This window comes from Leguminivora glycinivorella, chromosome 2 (assembly GCF_023078275.1).
Source record: "Leguminivora glycinivorella isolate SPB_JAAS2020 chromosome 2, LegGlyc_1.1, whole genome shotgun sequence".
Lineage (NCBI taxonomy): Eukaryota > Metazoa > Arthropoda > Insecta > Lepidoptera > Tortricidae > Leguminivora > Leguminivora glycinivorella.
This window is the reverse complement of record NC_062972.1, coordinates 12,136,209-12,161,120: the sequence shown is the minus strand read 5'-3', so window position 1 is coordinate 12,161,120 and position 24,912 is coordinate 12,136,209. Positions and strand designations below refer to the sequence as shown.

Below are 24,912 nucleotides of genomic sequence, written 5' to 3'. Positions count from 1 at the left end.
TCGGCCTGACAGATCGAAACCAATGTAATGTGTTTTGCTCGTATTGAGGATGAGGCCGTTAATGCTAAACCAATTAGAAAGTGATGCAGCGATCAGGTTTAGTTTTTGTTCAAGCTCGTCATACGTGGGGGCAGACACAACAACGGCCACATCGTCGGCGTACATAAAGGTTTCTCCATCGGTGACGGACTCTGGTAGGTCATTTAAGAGTAGAGAAAAGAGAATATTTGACACCGAGGAGCCCTGTGCAACGCCCATGCTTGTGGTTGCAGCATCCGATCGAACCATACCGCTCTCGGAGACCACAACTTGAGTTCTGTTGCGTAGAAGGTCAGCTAGCAATGTCAGTGCAGACCCTTCCAGGCCGTAGTGACGTAGTTTGCTGATCAGAACCTCGTGATCAGCAACGTCGAAAGCTTTTGACAAGTCGCAGCATAACACTGCGACTTGGTTCTTATACTCACGGGCTTCGACAATCTGCCGTATTACGGTTCGGGCCAACAACTCGAATATAGTAATAGTAATAGTTATTTGTTTTACAAAGGGGCAAAGTTGTATTTTAACGCCGAGTGTGGAATTGAAAAACGAGCAAGTGAAAGGATTTTATAGTTGAATCACGAGCGAAGCGAGTGGTTCGAAATCAGAATACTGAACTTGCGAGTTTTTTAACACACGAGAAGTAAAATACATTTGCACACGAGTGTAACACAAAACTTTTCCCCTCACTATAGCGAGGAAACTAGAACGCAAAAAATGCGTTTATCACTGCTTCCAGTAGTTCCACAGGTGGTATGTAAATCATCTTTATTACTAGATTCACCTACTTTTATCAATTTTAAAGCAGTTAATTTGACTTTATACAAGGTCAAATTACTTTACCCACTAGTGGATAAAACGCGTTTTGTTTCCGGACAAAAAATCGGTTTTTTATTTTCTCATAAGAATATTTATATCATTATAAATAAAATAAATATATAAAGTTTTTAAACATCTAGAACTCTCTGGTGTGGTTTTGTATATATTGCAGTTAGAAATAGGTACATGTATACTGTATACAAGTTGGAAAAGTAAAATGGACTAGCTCGCCAAAACCAACTTTGCGAACAATGCGAACGCGTAAAGTAGCACTTTTTGACAAACTGTTTTAAAATCCATTTAATTTTCCCAATACACGCAAATTATTAATAGAAAACATTTATCGCCGTTACAAATAAAATATTCCAAGCCTAACACAGAACAAGTACAAAGAAAGAATACATTGCAAAAAAAGTTGTCAAGAAAATAGACCTAGAATTGTAAAACCTTGCAAGTGACAGTCGACTAACAAAATAATATTAAGATCTGAGTATGAAGTCGTTATCTGGGGTTGAACTCGCGAGTGTGACAAAGTGACATCTATAAAGGCGGTTCAAGCGGCAAAACACTTGATGTCGGTCGCGAGGAGCTACGAAAGTCATTAAACTGAAATTCCATTATCAAACATAACACATAACCCATACAACTTCAGGGAGCCGCCTCAGACAAGAAATACTGAGACCATGCTCTCAAATTAATTGTAGAATATAAAATATGCACTAATGAAAAGGATTTACGGTTTCATTGTTCAGTTTGCATAAACGAACTTTATTTCCCTGAAATCTAAATGAGAAAATACTTTTTGAGCTTTTATGTTTGCGATACAGTTATAACTGCGACACACTTTTAATGCATAAATAACCGCATGTTATTAACGATCAAAAATAAAAATAAATATTTAATACAAGGTCAACGAAATTTGGTCAACTGGTAATATTTCAATTGGTGTAAGTATATGCAGTTCAAACTGAACAAATTATACTATCGGATCAATCCGGAAAAAAATTGTTTTATTCACTGTTCTGACCTTGACCTGCCATGTCATGGGATAGTTTTTTTTTTGCAATCCCGTGGTTGGTCCCATAGTAAAAGTAGCTCAGTATGATCTATAATACTACCTCCTAAATGATCGCAGGTGGTTAAATAAATAACCTGTGTATAAGTCAACTGCTGCTATCCCCACTAGAGGCCATAGTACCGTCTCCGAGCCTGCCCGTTTCCCACATCGCGGGAGGGGTGTATTGTTCGTGAGTTTGGGTACTTCGAAACAAACTTCCACGCTCAAGTGTTTGCGCTCCCGGCTCTTTGGTAAATTGTTATTCATAGCTTTGTATAAACGACGCTCGCTCTGAAAGAGTGCTCCACTCATACTCTTTATCTCCCTTTTAATATCATCTCTAGTTGTAACGGAATTATTTTCCTTTGGTTCACTTTTACACTGGGTAATAGATTGTGTCACAAGGGAATAAAACATATTAAAGCTAAGGCGTTTATAGAAACCTGAGCATAGCGAGGAGGAGACACGTTTTGCATTTCACATCACCTATGAGGACTTTTTTGTTAATTACTTATACTAAAATTGTATGCTAAAAATAGAAAACAGCTACTTTGATCACTCCTACCGGAAATAAATAATTTCTTATCCGACACGCTGTCAACATATTTTTCTTTATAGTACACCAGGATTTTTTTGCTAGGATCTATTAATACTAATAGTTTTCACTGCTATTCTACTAGTAAGATGTACCATTTTCGAACTACATAAGAGTAAAATTGTGTATATCACTTTAGTGTACCTTTTAAGAAACATTTTTTTAAAGGAATTGGTACTTAAATAAAATCTTACTCGTATTATTATAAGGTTAATTTTATAGAAAATAATGTTTAATGTAAAATTACGAACACAGAAAAATAATAGGTACCTACTTACTGCCAAACGATTAAAAGGAGTCAACTTTAGTTGGCAGTAGGTACCTACATCATATTATTTATAAGATACAGTATTTAGTCTCAAAATGCAGTCCTTTTAAGAGTCGTGTATGAAAGAACTACAAACCCGAAGAATAATAAGGACAGCAATAGTTTTCGTAGTTTCAGTACCGTAAGACTGATAACGGACATGCGCAATGTAGCGTAGCCGTTGTCTCTGAATGAACTTAAGTTTTCGGTTTAACCAAAACGAAATAAACCTTATGTTGGTATGTATTAAATATTATTATAGATCTCTTCAGGTGCTACGGTGTGCAGCAGAGGCATTGCTTGCCATGAAGATGCGTCTGGTTTCCCAACACTCACACATATATTATTTATTTACACACACATGCACAAATAGAGAATTACACCGACTCCGACTGCTGTACATGTGTGTTCGGCTTTCTATGTATATAAATTTTCGATAAAGCAAGATAGGGCAAAAGAGGAAAAGCGGTGCTAGTAAAAGCGAGCAAAATGCCGGCCGGGTGCTCGGTGACAGTTGTCAGTATATTGTGGAATACGGGGAGGGATGGTAGTCTCGGGGGAGGCCGGTTTTGGCGGTAAATTTTCCGACTTTTCGCGCTTGCGACTTCCACGTGTCGGGCTTAAAAACAAATAAACTGTAACTTTCATTGATCAACACACGGTTGTGTAACAGAACTTTTTTGTAAACTATGAACAATATAGTGACAAAATGAAAGTACAATTTTGAAACAACGTAGCTTCTTAACTAATGATTGTGGTGTGTGGCTGTCTTCATTTTTATGGGAAAGTAAGTAGATATTTTTATTAGTCTTTGTATAAGTAATATAATTTAAGTGAACGATCGCTGCTAAACTGCTATCTGGGGAATTGAGCCGGTGCTATTTTATCAGATTGAATTTGGGTAAAGTCACTAAGTTGGAAACGCTTAGAATTTCCAGTCACTTGCCCATTCAAGATATTTCCCTGATCGTGTGTCTTGATAACCTGTTAGTTTGAGTGAATATAACAAGAAAAACCTAACAATGTATGAAGACACATGGATTGCTAAATAAGATGAGTAAAGAACAACTGAAAATGTGTTTTTTTCAGCGATTATTTTTCATCGACATATTTGTATACAGGTTATTCGTTTTTAAATGGTTAGGCACGAAAATTAAGTTTTTCGAGATTTAACGCTAAATGAGCATCAGCTCGAAGAGCTGCTAGTGTATCAAATAAATAATAATAATAATAAATAAATAACTCAGGTAAGTATTTAGTAGGTACTAATTTATGTCAAACATTATTTATGAAGGACACAAATATTTAATTAGTTAAGTGATTATATAGGCAAGATTAAGTTATCGAGAACTTAAATAAGAGGAAATTAAAAAATTAAGTTATTGAGAACTTAAATAAGGAGAAAAGATAATACTAACTGATTTAAAGATCTCATTTAAATATAAATATCGTTTATTATAAGATTAAAGGTAGCTTACAGAAAAATGGAAGAGATTCACGTCGATTTATGGATGATATTCGAATAATTGGAGTAAGTCGATGAAGAACTTTTCGGCCGTGTCAATACCAATAGTAAGAATTCAGATTTATATAAATAGGTAATAATTTTTCATTAGACTTATATTGACCGGGATATAGACCGTGATTACCTTTTTGATTTTTGTCGAGCTCCCGATATTTCGACGCAGTTGCATGCATCATGATCACGGAAAACTCCAATATAAGTCAATATAAGTCTAATGAAAATAACCGTGAATCATTCAAAACTCTTAGGTAATAATTTTTACTTACAATGGGGAGTTTTGTCTACTATCTTCTATTAACGTTTCCCAGCATGTTAGAAAAAATATTTTTAAAAAGTTGTATCACACATTTGGCAAACCTACTCCATGAATGGGAGATATTCGAAAGGTAAGGAGATTTTTTTATCAATAAGATAATTATGGTCTATTTGTTTAGTATATTTTTTTCTTAATATTTGAAAATATTCTTCAGTCCTTAGAATCATAATTTTTAACATTTTTCTTAGGAAAAACTACAATTATTGTATTATTGTGATGATTAGTATTATTAAATAAAATAAAATATTATAAGGTAACATTAAAATAACGGATTAAATACCTATATGTATTTAAAGATAAAAAATGGGAGCTATGCTAAGTCGATGCCAGTCGGAAGGATGCTCAGAAGATGCTACGAGAGAATGCTCTGGCATTGCTGCACAGTATACCGTTTCCAACTCTATAGCAGAGGAACAAAGCAGTCAACTGATCACCTTAGCCCCCTGAATATGTAGACTGGCTCCTGAGTCCCCAACGGTCTCCGCCCCAAATAAGTAGCTCAAATATGTAACCAGATTCAGAACCGTAAAAAAAACACGAGAACTGAGAAGTCTTGTATTATAATGATTTTAAGAAGTCACAGCGGCAGTACGATTGTGATCTATCAGTGACGTTTTAGGTTGAAGAAATGTCACTTTGACACTGACAGATCGGTATCGTGTATATACATACGATATGTGGGAAGCATTGTTCGATTGGACCGTGAATTATTTGCCCTGATTGAAGTGCTCTGTCGCTTTGACAGCTTTTCCAGACCTGGTTGTGGTGGGAAGCAATTATTTCATTTTTGATTCTCATTAATGATCCGCTCCGACTTCGAATTCAAAATGGGTACGTATTTTTTCCTTAAATGATAGAAATGAATTTGTTTTATTTATTCCAAACAATTTTATACGCGAGGTTAAATAATTTCTCTGTCGCTCTCCCATATTAGTGCGACAATGACATTTGAGTAGCGTTCGTTAGTTATTGACGTGTTGGCTACGCGTGTTAATGTGGGATACATTTCAAGGAATATTATATATGAGGAGTGTCTTTTCAAAAAGAAAATAAGTCAACAGAGGTTAATTTTATCTATGTCTTCCTAGAAAAAGACATAGAAATAAGTCCTTTTGAAAAGACACTCCTCATATATATATATATATATATATATATATATATATATATATATATATATATATATATATATATATGTGTAAGCTATGTAAGAACATTATTATAGGTCCTGTCGTACAGTACTTGTATGTAGTCAGATAAATTCTTCTTTATAGCGGGCATTAGAATAAAATCATTCTTTTATTTTATTCATAAGGCACACAAAACAGACAACATTCAATACATTATTATAGCAGCTACGAGTAACAGGTTTAAAATAAGAATGCCGTCCAAAACATGTATGCACAGCAAGAAAAAATATAAATGAGTATTAAAACCTATCCTAAAATTACAAATTACATTTTTTTTTATCACTTTAAATTATATTAAAATTAATAAATAAATTAAACAAATTAAACAATTCATAATTAAATCATCAATTCTAGTTATGTTGTTGTTGTGGTGTACGATGGCCAAGAACCTTGACAACTTGCCTCCTGAATACGGCTAACCGTGAGTTGAAGATATCGACATCATTATATTTTGAGACCAAATCATTATACTGACGACACAATCTAACCATCGGATTATAGAAAGAGGTATTATTCTTGTAGACCTGAAGGGCAAAAATCTTAGGAGCACGGGTTCTAAAACGAGGAGTATTGAAAGTAATTAGGGATAATAAACTAGGAGAGTGAACATTACTATGTAGCAGTTTATGTAAGAATAAAAAGTCATGTAGACGGCGACGAGATTCAAGGGAGAGGAGGTTAAATGACTGTAGTCTCTGTTCATAACTCAGACCTGTAAGGTCAGGTTTATACCGATAGGACAACAGTCTGAGACATTTCTTTTGAACTCGCTCAATGTTGCCAGAGTGCACAGCGTAATGAGGAGACCAAATTATACAGCCATACTCTAGAACACTACGGACGAGACTCTGGAATAGGCAGAGAAGACTGTCTGGTTTTTTGAAGTCTTTGGTAACACGAAGGATAAAACCGAGCATTTGGTTGCCTTTCTTAGTTATGTACTCGTAGTGGTACCGAAAGTTAAGCTGTTCATCGAACCAAATACCCAGGTCTTTTGCAACCGACCTACGCTCCAATTTCTGACCGTGCAGTTCGTAGTCGTAGTAAAGTTTCTGCTTTTTATTAGAAAACGATATTACAAAACATTTGCTGCCATTTAAAAACATGCGATTACTAAGGCACCAGTCAGAAATGGTACGCAAATCGGTTTGTAGCTGAGCACAGTCGCGGATATTATGTACCTTCGTGAACACCTTCAAATCATCAGCATAAAAGAGTGAAGAACAAGATAGATTATCGGCTAAGTCATTTATAAAGACGACAAATAATAATGGCCCCAAATGCGAGCCCTGAGGCACCCCAGAGGTAATTAACGTGGGGATAGAAATTGAACCATTGATAGCAACGAGCTGACTCCTCTCATTCAAGTACGAACATATCCACCTAAACAAACTACCGTGAATCCCGTAAAACGCAAGCTTTTCGCAAAGTATATAGTGATCTACTTTATCAAAGGCCTTAGAAAAGTCTGTGTAAATTGAATCAACCTGTCCCCTATTCGCAAAACTGGTACATAGAAAGTTTTTATATTCTAAGAGATTTGTAATCGTTGACTTATTTTTTACAAAACCGTGCTGCTTGTCAGAAAAGAATGTACTAAAGTGATTATAAAGATGTTCGATACATTAAGGACGAAATGCAGCATAATTAGGCCGGACGCACCTGAAACAAATGGCCATTTTAAAACGAATAAAAATAAAATAAAATCTCCCTAGTACCCGTAGAGAAGGTTGGCCGAACGCAAATGTGATGTATTGGAATGATACGCAGACATACCGAAAAGAGGCGGCGCATGTTTTTTCAACCGACTTCTTTTCTCAAAGGGGTAGCTTGTGGTTATTTTTTTATGTATGTTCTTCTATTATTTAGAAATCCCCGAAGTTGACTAAATTATAGTTATTGTTGTGATGATAGTGATATTTTTAAATGTTTGGCGTTTACTCTGCTGTTACACCTGTTGTCCGATTTCTGTTTCGTGTTTTCCTTTAATATAAAAATGTTTATAACGTGATGTCTGCGGGGATCTTAGGTTACGGGTTCAGGGTTTTGTTTGACGAGGACTTACTTGGAACCGACTTCGAACATATGAATTGATTGGCATAATTATGTACTTCAGCGGGCGTAGCACACTTGTGTGATAAACCATATCGCGTCGGTGCGGCCCTATAAACCAAATACGGCCGGACGCTTTATCACGTCGGTGCGGCCGCGGGAGTATATCGTCCTTTGTCAAATACAATTGAAATGACGGCCGGACGCTTTATCACCCGTGCTTGCCCGCCAGGAATAATCTTATACTTTTAAACGAGCAATTCTTGTATATTTATTTATTTATTTAAATATACCGACGATCTCGGAAACCGCTCTAACGATTTCGCTGAAATTTGTTATGTGGGGGTTTTCGGGGGTGAAAAATCGATCTAGCGTAGCCTTAGATCCCGGAAAACGCGAATTTTCGAGTTTTCATGAGTTTTTCTTTCACGTTAGTAAACGTAAAATATGGTCGTTAATTTCGCCGCGCGCGCATCGATTCCGCTTAGCTCAGTCGTACGAGGTCGGTCTAATGTACGCAGATAGATCGTAGGTGTCAGGGTTTCGAATCCCGGCCAGAAATTAAGTTTTTGTTTTTTGTCTTTTTTTTTGTTTTTGTATTTGTAAGAGTTTTTTTTATCTAAAGACGTGATATATTAAAACAGAACCGAGCGAAGCTCGGTCGCCCAGATATTATTTTTAAAACGATATATCTCCCACTGAGACTAGTTATGATCAAATAGATAAATAAAATTAACTACTTTTTTATCCATATCAATGTCATCAATTGAATGGAATCTATAAGCAAATCTTGTCACTAATAAAAAACCGGCCAAGAGCGTGTCGGGCCACGCTCAGTGTAGGGTTCCGTAGTTTTTCGTATTTTTCTCAAAAACTACTGAACCTATCAAGTTCAAAACAATTTTCCTAGAAAGTTTTTATAAAGTTCTACTTTTGTGATTTTTTTCATATTTTTTAAACATATTGTTCAAAAGTTAGAGGGGGGGACGCACTTTTTTTTCCTTTAGGAGCGATTATTTCCGAAAATATTAATATTATCAAAAAACGATCTTAGGAAACCCTTATTCATTTTTAAATACCTATCCAACAATATATCACACGTAGGGGTTGGAATGAAAAAAAATATCAGCCCCCACTTTACATGTAGGGGGGGTACCCTAATAAAACATTTTTTTCCATTTTTTATTTTTGCACTTTGTTGACGTGATTGATATACATATTGGTACCAAATTTCAGCTTTCTAGTGCTTACGGTTACTGAGATTATCCGCGGACGGACGGACGGACGGACGGACAGACAGACATGGCGAAACTATAAGGGTTCCTAGTTGACTACGGAACCCTAAAAAAGGTGCAAAATTCATATTTTCTATGCGACGATAAACCTTCACCTCTACGTTTTTCAAATTTTGCCGCCTTTTTTTAGTGACAATATTTGTTTGACCGTCTAATAAAAATAAAAACGATAAGGTTCACCCTAATTAATGACTCATGCTAGATTGGACAGGCCGGGCCAAAACTTCCAACATGTTATTTTCTATTAAGTCTATGATAGCTGATCGGTTATCACGTTCTATGCATAGAAACCGAAGAGCCGATGTCACCTTATAACTCTCAATTATCGTTGCTGAAGTTTCAAGTGAACTGACATTTGCTTAATTATCAAGTCCATTTCCTCTATTATGATTGTTTTATTAATGTCGAGGGAATTTTTACTTCCTGAGACGGTACACAATTTTTGTAGGTATATATCACTTAATATACTATGAACTTTAATTTTTTTATATGTAGGTAATTAAATAACATTTTTTTTTAAATATTTATTAGTCGTTTAAAGTCTATTATTCTTATTTAAATACCTTTGTTAAATTGTATGTTTTGGTTCGGTATGCTTTTACAAATACAAAGTATAGTTTTGCGGTACACATTTAAGTATAAGTCAATTCAAGAGACTTTATGTGATGGAAATGGATAGTGAACATCAAATAACTCAAAGTTTAAGAAAAATGTAAGGTATTACCTATGCCAGGAGGCAAACGGGCATACGTATCGACTGACTGACTGTAAGTAATTACCGCCGCCCATGTGGACCCACAGCTCTAGCGAAGTACTAAGTGCGTTGCCGATGAACGATTGCGGTTTATGTGAGAGTACAACCTTTTCTTAATATTTGAAAGTTGTAATACGTCCTGGAAACACCGTAGACAGTTCGTTTTACAGTGTAGCTGTTGCAAGGCAGTTCAAAATATTAGTCGAAGGACGTATTTTACTTTGAATATAGATACAACAGCTGCCTAAACTGTAGTAGCGTACTAAAATTATATATACTTACTATAATGTATTGCATGTACATACACTGCAAATTCCCATATATCGTGGACAACGTTGACAGGGCGCCGCATACCCAGCGCATGTCATATAAATAACCTTTATCATTAATCTCAAGAAATGCGGCATTGCGAATACCGATTAAAAAACATTTATTTATATTATATTCCTTTGTTGTTAAATACTACCGGTTGTTACTCGTATAAGAATAGTTTTAATGATTAATACAATAGATTGTTTCCTTCTGTGCCCGCCTCGGACATACTTTATTGTATGGAATACATTTTATTTATGTTATTTATGTAATGGTGGTTGTGGTTGCAAACAAGCATAGTACGGCTAGACTGATAGTAAGTGGTCACCGGAGCCCACCGACGCCTGTAATAACAGTCACGTATCACCCCTGTGATTGTTGCAGACCCTAGAAGAGCCTGTCAGATATGCTTAGGGTTGCAAATAGAAAAAAAACCAAATGTTTTTTTTTCAGAATTTTGAAAAAAAAAAACATGAAAAAAAACCGAGCACCCTTGTTTTTTTTCTAAATATGGTTTTTTTTCAGATGAACAAATAATTCGACAATAACGGTTTTTCGTGAGTTGTAACGTGCTTCAATTATAATAACGTACATTTTAATTCGATTAACTTCAGTATACAAACGTTTATTGGGAAATCCCCGATGCGGCGTGCAACGCGGAGAGGTGGTGGTGTTGCCAACAGTAAATAGTGATAACTACCAACTACAGATTTCGTAAATGTTACTTATATAAGACCAGAAATTAAAATTATTTGATTAAATGTGTTTAATAGTTACCATTAAGTCTAAAAAACCGTATAAAAGTATTAATTGCTTTGCAAATTTTGAGATTTCGTACTTTAGAAAAAAAACATGATCCAGAAAAAAAACTGTTTTTTTTTCACGGTTACTTTTCATGTTTTTTTTTCAAGTTAGAAAAAAAACCGTTTTTTTGCAACCCTAGATATGCTCCTTTTTTAGGGACAATAATTATAGCGAATTTCTATAGGGCGCACAGTGACTAGTGGCTACTAGATTTCTATTTCTTCCAATACAAATTTACTAAAAAGACATTTCTTTGAAATGTTATCTATCAAACATTGTATTTTCTCGGTAATAAGAACAAAGTCTCTTATAAATAGGTAATATCTAAAGCATTCAAAATCAGTTCAGGGAAAGGTTTTTAATTTCCCGAGACAGGGTCGATCAGTTTTGGGAATGCTCGAGAGATCGTAAACTTTCGGGAAATGCATTAATTACGGTTTTCATACATTATCATAACAGTTTTATGTGTATTAGTATCTTCAAAAATTACTATCCCTGTATGTATCCGTCCTTCGCTCAAGACATTACATACAGCAAACATTTTCTTTGACCATTTTAACGATTAAGGCAGACATGTACGTAAATGTATTTTCCCCTCACTAGCTTGGAAACACGTGTTTTGTCCGTTAATACCAGCGGGTAAAAACGCATTTTATCCACTAGTGGGTAAAGTAATTTGTCCTTGAATAAAGTCAAATTAACTGCTTTAAAATTGATAAAAGTAGGTGAATCTAGTAATAAAGATGATTTACCACATGTGGAACTGCTGGAAGCAGTGATAAACGCATTTTTTGCGTTGTAGTTTCCTCGCTATAGTGAGGGGAAAATTTTTGTGTTACACTCGGGTGCAAATGTATTTTACTTCTCGAGTGTTAAAAAACTCGCAAGTTCAGGATTCTATTTTCGAACCACTCGCTTCGCTCGTGGTTCAACTATAGAATCCTTTCACTTGCTCGTTTTTCAATTCCACACTCGGCGTTAAAATACAACTTTGCCTCCTTGTATAACAAATAACTATTATTGGGTCGCAAAATGTAGGTACTAGAGAAATCTGTTTATATTTTTGCATCAACGTAGAATAAGCTACTAGACTCACAAAGACATCGAATTTGGCATAATAAATGATTATCCGATTAAATTAAATTTCCGATTAAAAATGTGTGTAATTTTTTATTTATTTTGGCCACCGAAAACGCTGTCAGCGACGTAGTGACGTCATCGAATTCGAACCTTACTGCACGTCAAAACAATCACTGACATATTGAACTTTACGCCTTCATACTTAAAAAGTCAGAAAATGTTGTTTTAGAGTAGAATGACTTGATGCATAGATATTCTATAGATTAACATGACTGTAATTTTTCGCCTGATTACGTAAAAGTATATTTCAAAAATATTTTTTGCTCTTTTTAAGTCCTAATAAAATATGGTCATATTTTATTTCGGTTAATTGGACAGTACTTAATCATATAAGTGTGATGTAGTATGTATTTACCTATGTCAGTAGTACGTAAGCACTGCCTATATAATCGTGTACCTTGCCTAATATCAGTCAGAATAAATCATATATTCATCGAAGCTGTTGTTTCTCTAATGCCATCCGTACATGGCGACCCTGCCTTTTAAGGCAGCGGCCTCGTGTTCGCGAGTGCAAGGTTGTAATTAATTAAAAATGAAGGAACTAAATTAAATAAAAATTAAACAATTTGTGGACTAAAGTGGCAGAACAAGCAGTGTTTTGTTAAAGACTGAACAATGTCTGTGGGACTATACCCCATTTGGGCGAAGTGGCAGTGTATTCGTTATAAGCTAATGTCACATCAATAATGCGTACGACGTTACCTACTGTTAAAATGGGGTCCGGCACATCTAAACCACAAGAGGTAATCATCGCGCAGACGGCTTCAGGAGGAAACAATGAAGCAAATGCCTCGGTGAAGGATTTGGCATACCACGTCAGCAACACCAACATAGTCCTGATGACCATACTTGTCATTATTGCTCTGATCTTCGTGTACGGGCTATACAAGATATATTTGAGATGCCATAAGAAGATGATCCGTAGGGAAATTAACGGTCAAGTGGCCTTCAGGCGATCCTTTGGACTCGGGAAGAGGACCGGAGCAGCAGATGCGGTGTAACAGTTTTTTTTTTACGACGCCTTCCTCGGACTTTTGACGGCACGGTGACGCAATGCGACGAAAGTGAAGTGTTATGTGGTTCAAATGTGAGTTAGTAGAATTAATTACCTATAACATAGATTAATTTTAATATAAATTTATCTAAAACGTATCATATATGTTCGTCAAGTAAATGCCTTTAAGGCGATGTTTCAAGAGCTTACAGATTTATACAATGAATTAAGCAAACTTAAGCAAAATATTTCTAAGTTAAGTCTTGAAAAAAGAACAGAAAAGAAATTAAATGAAAAGTTGATAACAGCAAAAGAGTTATATGATACGTTTTTGGAGTATTCAAAAGTGATAGATAATAAAATCTTAAAAGGAGAAGTTACCAGCGATACAGTAGTATATATTGACGAATTACGTAATAATATCGAACATCTATATAACAAAATATACCAATTTTGTACGAGCAGTCATATTGTAAAGTCAACCGCCATGGAAAAATTCGATCTCAAAACGGCAGTCCACCTCTTACCTATTATGACCGGTGATGAGGATACGACTAAAAAATTAATCGATGCCATTGAGCTATATAAATCAATGTTAGAAACGGACGGTATAAGAAAATTAATTAATTTCGTGCTTGAGATGGCAACCCGTATTCCACATACGTGAATACGTGCTTTACTAAGTAGTTATAAATAGGTGATTAAAATTGCCATCGGTTAAAAGTAATAAATCTAAAATGGCTAGCCGAAAAAAAAAGGGCGGCAATAAAAATAGAAAGCAGGCAGTTTCCCATTCTCGGATTACCCAATATTTTAGTTAAAAGATATTCTATAGAATATCTTTTAACTAAAATATTAAAATAAAGCCAGTGGTTCCGGATCCGGCGATAAACGAGCTAAGTACCTCTTTTATCCAAACATCTCAAGTTGTACTTTAAGTAACACAACATAAATATTTAATTATCTTTGTCAAGTGCAAGGCAAGTTCAACTCTTGCTTTATAATCTGGATTTATTGTTGGGGCAGGTTCTATAACCTTGTGACGGTTAATTAGTATTTTAAAGTAACTGTATAATGCTTCTTTAGTGTCTTTCAGCTTTGTGTTACATATTTTGTATGACACTTTATTGATGAATATTAGTGCGAGTTCGAGCCTCGCCACTATGTTAAATATTTTCCATATATATTTGTTGAAACCAGGATTCGAGTTCCTGAGATATCTAATGTACCTAAATACATTTCGCAAAGGATTGAAACGAGACGATCGATATTAAATTGTTATATCCTATACAGATTAAACAACATGTGCATTTATTATAACTCTAAACTGTGTTTAGAGTAAACTGTCTTGGAAATTCTGTTATTACAATTCCTAATGAATTATTGTATTGTTGTATTAAATAGAGCATAATTATAGACGTTATGTAGACATTGTATGTAGACGTTACATTAATAAGGCGAAGTAAGGGTTTTAGCGGGTTTTCCCTTACTTCATGAGCCATTGATTTAATATATTGTCCCCGCAAAGGTATGGGCTTGACTTGTATTGTATACACTTTTGTCTTATAATTTATATAAATATTTCAAGTGATAAAGGCCTAAACTGTTTTCCTCAAGTACGTATTTCTGTAGTGTATTCAAGTTCGCATTCATAGATTTTTGATTCATTTTATATAACGAATGCCTTATAGATTTCTTTGATAGGAACGCCCTATACCTTAATAAATTTGCAATAATATATTTCAATTTTATAAATCGCCATGTGCCTTTCCTTACAACTACCCCATATAGTAGCTCAGACTCCTTAGATTCATCTACACCTTAATCAATCTAATTTATTTAATTCTCTAAAGCCTTCAGCATGGTATTTTAGGTCCCCCAATACCATTACACGTGGCGCTCGTGACGCAGGATCTAGTGCTTGTGTCTAAAATCATTTACAAAAAGACACAACTAGAAGAACTTCTAACCTTTTAAAAAATTAAACACAACGTAGGAAACCTTAAATTTTATAAACTTAATATGACGATCACTTCGATTACTTATACATACCTATGAAGAGTCTGAGAGGGGTGTTAGGTTGCTCTATAAAGTGCAATAATAATTTGCAGTTTTAACAATATTTGTGTATGTAGTTTGCTGTAATGTTTTACAACCAGAAATTCCAAGACAGTGTACCTACTTTTATTCCGTTGAATTTTATTGTATATCTGTGTGTGTTTTGTGTGCAATAGCGTGTTTTGTGCTGATATTTAAATAGCAGGAGTCAGTTGTTCCCGCGATTTATATAACTTAAAATCAGTAATCTAGTATCAGTTTTAGAAATATGTTTAGTTGTAACTAAAATGTAAATGACGGTCAATAATCGGGATAGTGTTACCTGGGCAGTTCGAGATTATATAGCAGGTTATTATATAACAAAGCGTGTCGGAAAAAAAAATTGACCGTACATACATACATATAATAAAATAATACTAATTTTGTCAAGACTGGCGTGGTATATTATTTTCACTCTTGGTGATACAGATTATGATTTAATATTGGCGATTAATATTATAATAAATATAGCTTGCAGTTAGTGAATTCGAACAAGCTACATTAGCAGATAGACCTATCTACTCGTAGTTCAGTTAAAGGAAAATTTGATGATATTATGGAGGCTTGTGACAATAAAGAGAATGTCAAATCGGTGATTTGTGATGATACATAGGTAATTACCAAGGTATATTTCTAGTACCTACATATATAGATGTCGTGAATAGTAACGTTCAAATGTTAATGCTTTTATTAAAGTTTGGAGAAACTAAGAGATGATGACCAATCAAATGGCAGTAGGTACTATATAAACATTTTCCGTTTACGAATCTAGATTTGATGACATTGAGGTGGATTATAATTTCATTTGCAGCTTACCTATAAATTATTCCAACAATGTAAAATATACTATGTATGAATGTATTTTGCGTAGAGATATAGATATGAAGTTATTTCAAATATAAAATATGTAGTATGTATGTTTGTCGTAAAGATTTTGTTTGAGATACACGATATTGTTTCAATCAGTCAGTTACCGATATTTATCGATACTAGTTAATGGAACGAAGCATTTTAAAAAGCAGGTAGAATATTATTAGTTATAACCATGCATTGTTTATCACAATAGATAAAACAAGAAAAAAAAAAAGAACAAGTGTTCGGACGGTTTACTTGGTTCCACATTACCTGGTTTGAAAGTTAATGTTGCAGCTCGATTTTCGATTGTTTATGTTATCACGAAAGAATTACCAATTTAATAATTAAAGTCCTAAAAGTTTGGTTCTCTTAATATACATATAAATAAATAACACATTTAGAATAAATAAGTGTAGAAACACGCGATGTTTCAGTTGTATACCTATACCCATTTATGCACTTAGTATAACGTTGTTGTACCTCTCGACCTTAAATGAAAGATGCGATAAATACTCGTTTCGAAATAAAAGAGTAAAACCTTATAAAACACATTTTAGGAACAAAAATAAATAAGTACATAAATATTTTGTCTAAAGTGTTGTATTTCAGGCAGAATGCGTATTAATAATGATGAGGACAATTATTACTAATCGTGCAGGTTTCAATGGTTACTGTAAAAACAAAATAAAAGGTATACCATGTTTTGCATTTTAAATTTGAATTTGCAATTATTTTATGAAAAGACTTGAAAAGAAAAAGTACATAAATCTTGCAGTTATTGGTTGGACAGACAAAAGGTATTTTGTTGCAGGATAGTTTCAGTATACCTAACATACCTGGCTTTAATAGGCGACTAAGACCGATCCTAGGAAAAGACTGGTGTGAATTGTGGCAGTTTTGACGCGTCTAGAGGCAAGACACGACGCCGCTGTATAGCCGACTGTGGACGGTCTCGACAACGCCTTTTGGATTGACCTTAACTTACCGATGTCTGATTAATTTTATCCAATTTATTTTTGGTTTGTTGTTGTTTGGGTAATTTGGGACTGAATCGATGCTACCTGGTCGGTCCATGGTTTCTGTCACGAAAGGTTTTACTGATAAAAGTAGTTATAGATAGACATCTCTTACTATTCATAAATATGGGATAGAAGCTGTTTTATTACTAAATAAATCTCGATGTAAATTAAAGTTCTTTGCTGTCGTAGTTTGTAATGATTCTATAATTATAACATTCGGAAAGGCGAAAAGAAATAAACACACAACCTGTTCCGCATGGTTTAAATTCCTTTATTTTTTTGTTTGGTTTATACGTCTCAATGATACATAACACAAATGTTGGGTCTTCATATTTAAATTAAAGGTGTACAATTTGTGTGAATTAAATGTACAATATTGCTATATGCAATGTTTATTATAATACTATCTTGTTAATGGTACTCGGAGTATTCACAGAGAAAAATCAAACCTGGAATGCACCTAAATATTGAAAACTAATAGCAATTTATGACAACCGTGGATTCATTAATTATTTGAATATGTCTCACGAAAGTTTAACGTGTATAATCAAAGATTGTATGAAATCAATTACCCCAAAACTTAATCAGGTATAAAAACATTTTAAATAAATGTACCACAAGTTCTAATATTATTAATTTCTTTCATCAAGCCTATCTATGAAATTTTATCGGTCAAGGCATTTGTGACGGGGTTCATGAGTCAACTAGATACTGCAATCGAGGGCCTAGGGACGAGATTGATTGCCAGGTCACACCTCTGTTATATGACTTGCGTAGAATAACCTGACTTCACTTGAACTGAGGCGCCGGGGTTAGCCGCAGTGATCACTCACAAGTAGTGTCAAAGGTATACCGTTTAACATCTGACACCAAATCATTACAAATGAATGTCCTACCATGCGCTTGCGCATTCGCTAACCCCCCCTACGATACTTTGATACGTAGCCTCACGTTTCGAGTAACTCAGACTCTACGTGGGTAGCAGACGGGATCAGTTTTAGAAGCTTTGGCACCTCAGGGCTGCCCTGAGTAGTACATCTCACTTACGCTTAGGAAGGACTGTTTCTACGCCTCCGCTCACGCTGGACGCAGTGTGACCCGAGAATTAATTCTCTCGTCTCAGACGAACGCGTTTTATAGTAGATCAGGCTCTGTCCATGAGGAAGTGACTCTGAGGTGTGTGGCTGAGGTATTTGTCTGTCCAAACTTTACTAAATAGGGCCATAATACCATTACACGACGTATGGTCAGGCCATTGTCTGTTCAAATCATTATTTCATAACAAAAGTTCAATTGCATCACTTATTAACAAAAGTTAAAGTGAATTTTCATTTAGCTGGCATCACTATCATAATACTATCTAAATACCCTAAAGAATAGAGATGACAAAGGGTTTTATTTTATGACAGCTATACTCAACAAATTTAATGATTTAAATAAATGTCCCTAAATAGAAAATAGACATTTACTATGCCACAATATAAATTATATGACACAAAATTATTTTGATCAGTGTAATTTGAGATGCGAGATCTCTTGACGACAACATAGGTGTTATTTACATATGTAATAATCTACTACAAGCTATCAAGTATTATTGAAAGTTGATTGTAAATTGTAATCAATAAACTAGAGGTCTTATGTGTGAACTTCGTGTGGAAAATCCCTGGCCAGGGTAATGCGTGGTTGTGAAAGGAGATGTGTGATTGCAACTTAGTATCTTGGGAAGGTGACGATGTGTGAATTTCGAAGATAGTATGGTGATGTATGAGTCAAGAGATCTTGTTAACACAAACTGTAGTGTACTTGGTTAACGTGAACTATAGATAATTATATGAAAACGCATAAAGCTTGAAATACAAGATACAAAATTAATTAAATTTCATTAGCACTTCCAAATAACGCTCTAAGATAGGATGTCGTTTGTGCAAAGAGACATATGGTTAATCGTTAGAGGCAGTAAATGTAACGGTCTAAGTGCAAACAATAAGATACTATAAAAATTGTTATATTTTAAAATATTAAATTCATTATTATTTTATTATCCGTGCCCAAACGTCAGGTAGTTCCTTCAGAAGTATAGGCGCCGGCGCTAAGATATTATTGTTATTGGTTTATTGCCCATTACAAATCTCATAGTGTGGTTTTGTTAGAGAAGAAAGAAGCATAATTAACTTGTTTAAAGCTACCTTCCGTTTTGTAACCATTGGGACAAAGACATGAGTAGCAGGATAGCATTGATTGACAAGCGCGCTACCTTTTCGCGGATTAATAAAGTAGTTTTCTAGATTTGAGCATCGTGGACGTGCACAAAGTAACGCCAGATTCCATCGATAATTATTAAGATATAAATAAAAGGAGTTTACATTTTTTCCAAGTTCTCGTATTCATGTTATATAGGTTACGTGGAAGACAGGGTAATTTTGTTCGACTAACCAGAGAGGGGCGTGAGATGGCAACCCGTATTCCACATACGTGAATACGTGCTTTACTAAGTAGTTATAAATAGGTGATTAAAATTGCCATCGGTTAAAAGTAATAAATCTAAAATGGCTAGCCGAAAAAAAAAGGGCGGCAATAAAAATAGAAAGCAGGCAGTTTCCCATTCTCGGATTACCCAATATTTTAGTTAAAAGATATTCTATAGAATTTTAAAAACAAAACCCATTATAAGATTTATTTATGAGTTTACTGGAACAACAGAAAAACCGCTATCGCACAATGCACAGTACGCCAAACCTATAACGTAATTATACTCTAATATGGTATATTATTCCATACAAAGTCTACTCTCCTTGGTAAACTGTTTCCAGGACATCTGGAGCCCATGTGTCGAGGCATTTGACCATGACCGTACCCTTCGTTGCAAAAGTGACAGCGGGGGGTTCCTATGAAGACCCGACCACGCCGAACGAGACAACGTGCACCGCTGCAGTAAGAGAGAGCGAGACAGCGCACAAATCAGAGCCTTGGAAGGGATAAGATCCCATAGAGAAAGCGTGGGCGCAATTGGATAATTGTAGCGACGAAATCCTTATATCATTGTTAATAAAGTTGATATTAGCGTAACTAGAAATAAGTTGGGGTTGCAGGGACTCCAGTTAGGATGAAGGCCGGGAGTTGAGGACACTCTGATTTTAGACTCGAAGGGAGACCCAAGTCTTTCCAGCTTTGTTAAAATTTGTTCCCTGATCATATATAATTGTAATAATTGTTAAATTTTAATTACTAGTTATAGTAGAAAATAAAGCCAGTGGTTCCGGATCCGGCGATAAACGAGCTAAGTACCTCTTTTATCCAAACATCTCAAGTTGTACTTTAAGTAACACAACATAAATATTTAATTATCTTTGTCAAGTGCAAGGCAAGTTCAACTCTTGCTTTATAATCTGGATTTATTGTTGGGGCAGGTTCTATAACCTTGTGACGGTTAATTAGTATTTTAAAGTAACTGTATAATGCTTCTTTAGTGTCTTTCAGCTTTGTGTTACATATTTTGTATGACACTTTATTGATGAATATTAGTGCGAGTTCGAGCCTCGCCACTATGTTAAATATTTTCCATATATATTTGTTGAAACCAGGATTCGAGTTCCTGAGATATCTAATGTACCTAAATACATTTCGCAAAGGATTGAAACGAGACGATCGATATTAAATTGTTATATCCTATACAGATTAAACAACATGTGCATTTATTATAACTCTAAACTGTGTTTAGAGTAAACTGTCTTGGAAATTCTGTTATTACAATTCCTAATGAATTATTGTATTGTTGTATTAAATAGAGCATAATTATAGACGTTATGTAGACATTGTATGTAGACGTTACATTAATAAGGCGAAGTAAGGGTTTTAGCGGGTTTTCCCTTACTTCATGAGCCATTGATTTAATATATTGTCCCCGCAAAGGTATGGGCTTGACTTGTATTGTATACACTTTTGTCTTATAATTTATATAAATATTTCAAGTGATAAAGGCCTAAACTGTTTTCCTCAAGTACGTATTTCTGTAGTGTATTCAAGTTCGCATTCATAGATTTTTGATTCATTTTATATAACGAATGCCTTATAGATTTCTTTGATAGGAACGCCCTATACCTTAATAAATTTGCGATAATATATTTCAATTTTATAAATCGCCATGTGCCTTTCCTTACAACTACCCCATATAGTAGCTCAGACTCCTTAGATTCATCTACACCTTAATCAATCTAATTTATTTAATTCTCTAAAGCCTTCAGCATGGTATTTTAGGTCCCCCAATACCATTACATGCTCAAGACACGTTTATCTGAAAATGCCAAGTTACGAATGTCACAGTCATACACAGACTGTGAGTCGCTTATTCTGGACCTAAAAAATAATTTCCTAACCAAAAAGTCAAGTACTGCTATTCACAGTAAGTTAATGCAAATAAAACAGCAATCACTTTCGATTGATGAATTCGGTACACAAATTGAACAGTTGTTCGTTGATTTAACAATTTCTCAAGCCGACGGTGACCAAAATGCGCACAAGGTATTAAAACCTATAAATGAGAAGCTGGCGATAAAAAGGTTCACCGACGGGTTGCGAAATCCTACTTTAGGGATCATACTGGCAGCTAGGAATCTACCAACATTAAAGGATGCGATTCAAGCCGCGAAGGACGAGGAGATTTCGTCCACACGGGAGAACGGCGAGGTTCCAATCTTTGTCAATCGAAGGGGAATTACAGGTCAGTATAACCCACGCACAGGCCGAGGCTTCAATAACTCGCGTCGGGGAGCACCCGGCAACATGCAAGTGCGGAATTCCTATTACGGGAATCGGGCCTCGCGAGGTAGCTATACTCAAAATGAAACTGGGCGCGGTTTTGGAAATCCGACCCGCGGATTTTATAGGTTTAGATCTGATAACGTATTTACCCGAAGGTCCAAAAGTCAGCCCAATATATATGTAGCCGAAGAGCCGCAGCCTTCGACGTCAAGTCAGGATCAGGAAACTAAAAACACGACAGAAAACCCAGGTTACGAATTTTTTCGTCCCTAATACGATATATGCATACAGATACGACAGTTCCTTAGAAGTAGTAATTGGAGACGACACGTTTCAGATGCTAGCAGATACGGGCGCCGCCGTATCGGCCGTGAAATATGAAACAGTTTCGCGGCTAAATATTCCAATCCAAAAGCAAATCGTTCCTATAATCGGTCTCGGCGGCGATCTTTACACAGAAGGCTATGCTTACATAGAGTTTACTTTACATGGACACCGCTTATGTCATAAATTTCACGTACTTAGAAACTTACCTTGCGGTCCTAGTGCCATACTAGGGCGGGACTTTTTACGTAAACATAAGTGTATTATAGACTACGAACAGAACACATTCACCTTAAATACATACTACATCACATAAGACAGACTTTAAAAAAGGGTCAAGTAGCCTATTAGTGGTAAACGTAAGTACCACAAACTTATATTAACTTATATCTTATTTATTATAAAAAATAAAAAAATATATTTTTTTATTTTATTTTTATAAATAAGTAATTAGGTATAAGCACCTCAGCAGCCATATCAGTGATATACGACCTACGTTTTATTCATGTTTTAGTATTACAATTTTTTCGTCTTTATAATTGAATAAGACCTTATTTAACTCTTTTCCTGAATTAAAAAAAAAAAACGAGTTCCAGGCGTGAATTAAAGTGACAATTTCTGGTAATTCACAGGAAATGTGAGTAGGTAACGATAATTCCCGAAAGCATGCTCCTACTTGCTCTAGTAATAGAACTATATTTTGAAGCTAAAGTATGCTTATGACTCTTATGAGTTTACCCAAAAATAAAAAGCCGTGTATGTTTTTTTGTTACTTTAAAATTAGTATCTCTGAGCATAAAACCAGTTCTGTTGGTGTTACAGAAATTAACAATTTCGGGCATATCTCCTAATCTGCACAATGTACTATTATGTGCCATGAAAACGCAGTATGCAGTGGTATAATAGCCACCTTACTGTTTCATGCATTTGTTTCCGACGTCAGTAACTAAAATTCCAAACATATTTTGGTGAATTACTGCATGTACCAAGCCTTTGTTGTTCTTGGAACAATCAGGCCAACATGAACAACATAGATAACTTGTTGGGATTTTAAAGCAATAATTTGTTTCTGAATCCGGTAAAAATCTGTAGGTATTATCATTATCACGTCATGATGACATTGATGACTAGAATATTAAAAAACCGGCCAAGAGCGTGTCGGGCCACGCCCAGTGTAGGGTTCCGTAGTTTTCCGTATTTTTCTCAAAAACTACTGAACCTATCAAGTTCAAAACAATTTTCCTAGAAAGTATTTATAAAGTTCTACTTTTGTGATTTTTTTCATATTTTTTAAACATATGGTTCAAAAGTTAGAGGGGGGGGACGCACTTTTTTTTCCTTTAGGAGCGATTATTTCCGAAAATATTAGTATTATCATAAAACTATCTTAGTAAACCCTTATTCATTTTTAAATACCTATCCAACAATATATCACACGTTAGGGTTGGAATGAAAAAAAAAATCAGCACCCACTTTACATGTAGGGGGGCTACCCTAATAAAACATTTTTTTCCATTTTTTATTTTTGCACTTTGTTGGCGTGATTGATATACATATTGGTACCAAATTTCAGCTTTCTAGTGCTTACAGTTACTGAGATTATCCGCGGACGGACGGACGGACGGACGGACGGACGGACAGACAGACATGGCGAAACTATAAGGGTTCCTAGTTGACTACGGAACCCTAAAAAAAGGGTATAAAATGCACCTGACTATGACCACCATGACTACAAAATTTTAGCCAGCAATTATTGTATATTTAATCATTTAAATAATCAAATGCAAACAAAAAACGTCAAAGCACTGACGTATCCAATCCGTTTCGTATCTATCTAGCAACACTTTGACATTTAGTCCATGGGCCAGTGAAGAATTCGGTATAATTTGGGGGTACTAAGTTTCCTTTTTACAGCAGTTAGGTAGGCTTATAGGGATGTTAAAAAACCATGATTGCCATCTCAAAATGGTAGCTAAACAAAATGGCCGCCAATCCAAAATGGCGGATATTGAGTTTTAGAAAATCGACCATAACTCCAGATGTATTGGTCCGATTTCATTTTTATTTTTTTTAAACGAAAGCTCTTTTTGTGTACTCAAATACTTGTCATATTCATTGTTTCGGTAAATTCAACCATTAGTTAGTAATTAACGAAAAATGTAAAAAAAATATCTTTTTTTCTAAAACTTTTTGCCAAAAATCATGTTTCTACAAAATACCTTGCACATTCTAATAAATATTTAAATGTAGAAAAATAGTGCCATTAATCACCTTTAATTTGATCTATAAAAGATACAGATTTAATTTAGAAAAACCCATACAGGCTTAAATTTAATTCTGCCTTCGTTGAAATTCACCGTTGCGCATACAGTACTAAAAGCTTCAGGTAGATGTTGTAGAGTACGAATATGCCGTTTTTAGTTTATTTTAACAATTGTACAATTAGAATAATAGTTCTGGGCATGAGAGTATCCATGAATTTGTAGATATTCGATAGTACTAGGATAAAATTTGTTTAGATATCATATGTGCAACACACCTCGATGATGTAAATTAAGTATTTAAGTATACTAGATATATGACTAACATTTTGTGTCGAAAGTATCAAGATAGAACTATTAACCTTTTGACCGTCACGGACGGCCACGGTGGTCACCGGAAAT

General features: G+C 35.0%; 1 protein-coding gene across 1 annotated transcript in view; it reads left to right on the top strand.

Moving 5' to 3' along the window:
* Positions 1-3,377: 3,377 nt before the first annotated feature.
* The window catches only part of LOC125237929 (lachesin-like), a 106,048-nt gene continuing 84,513 nt past the window's right edge, over positions 3,378-24,912 (top strand). The window contains exon 1 of the mRNA XM_048145174.1: positions 3,378-3,601. Coding sequence (XP_048001131.1) covers positions 3,563-3,601 — 39 coding nt within the window. The 5' untranslated portion in view covers positions 3,378-3,562. The remainder of the gene's footprint in view (positions 3,602-24,912) is intronic.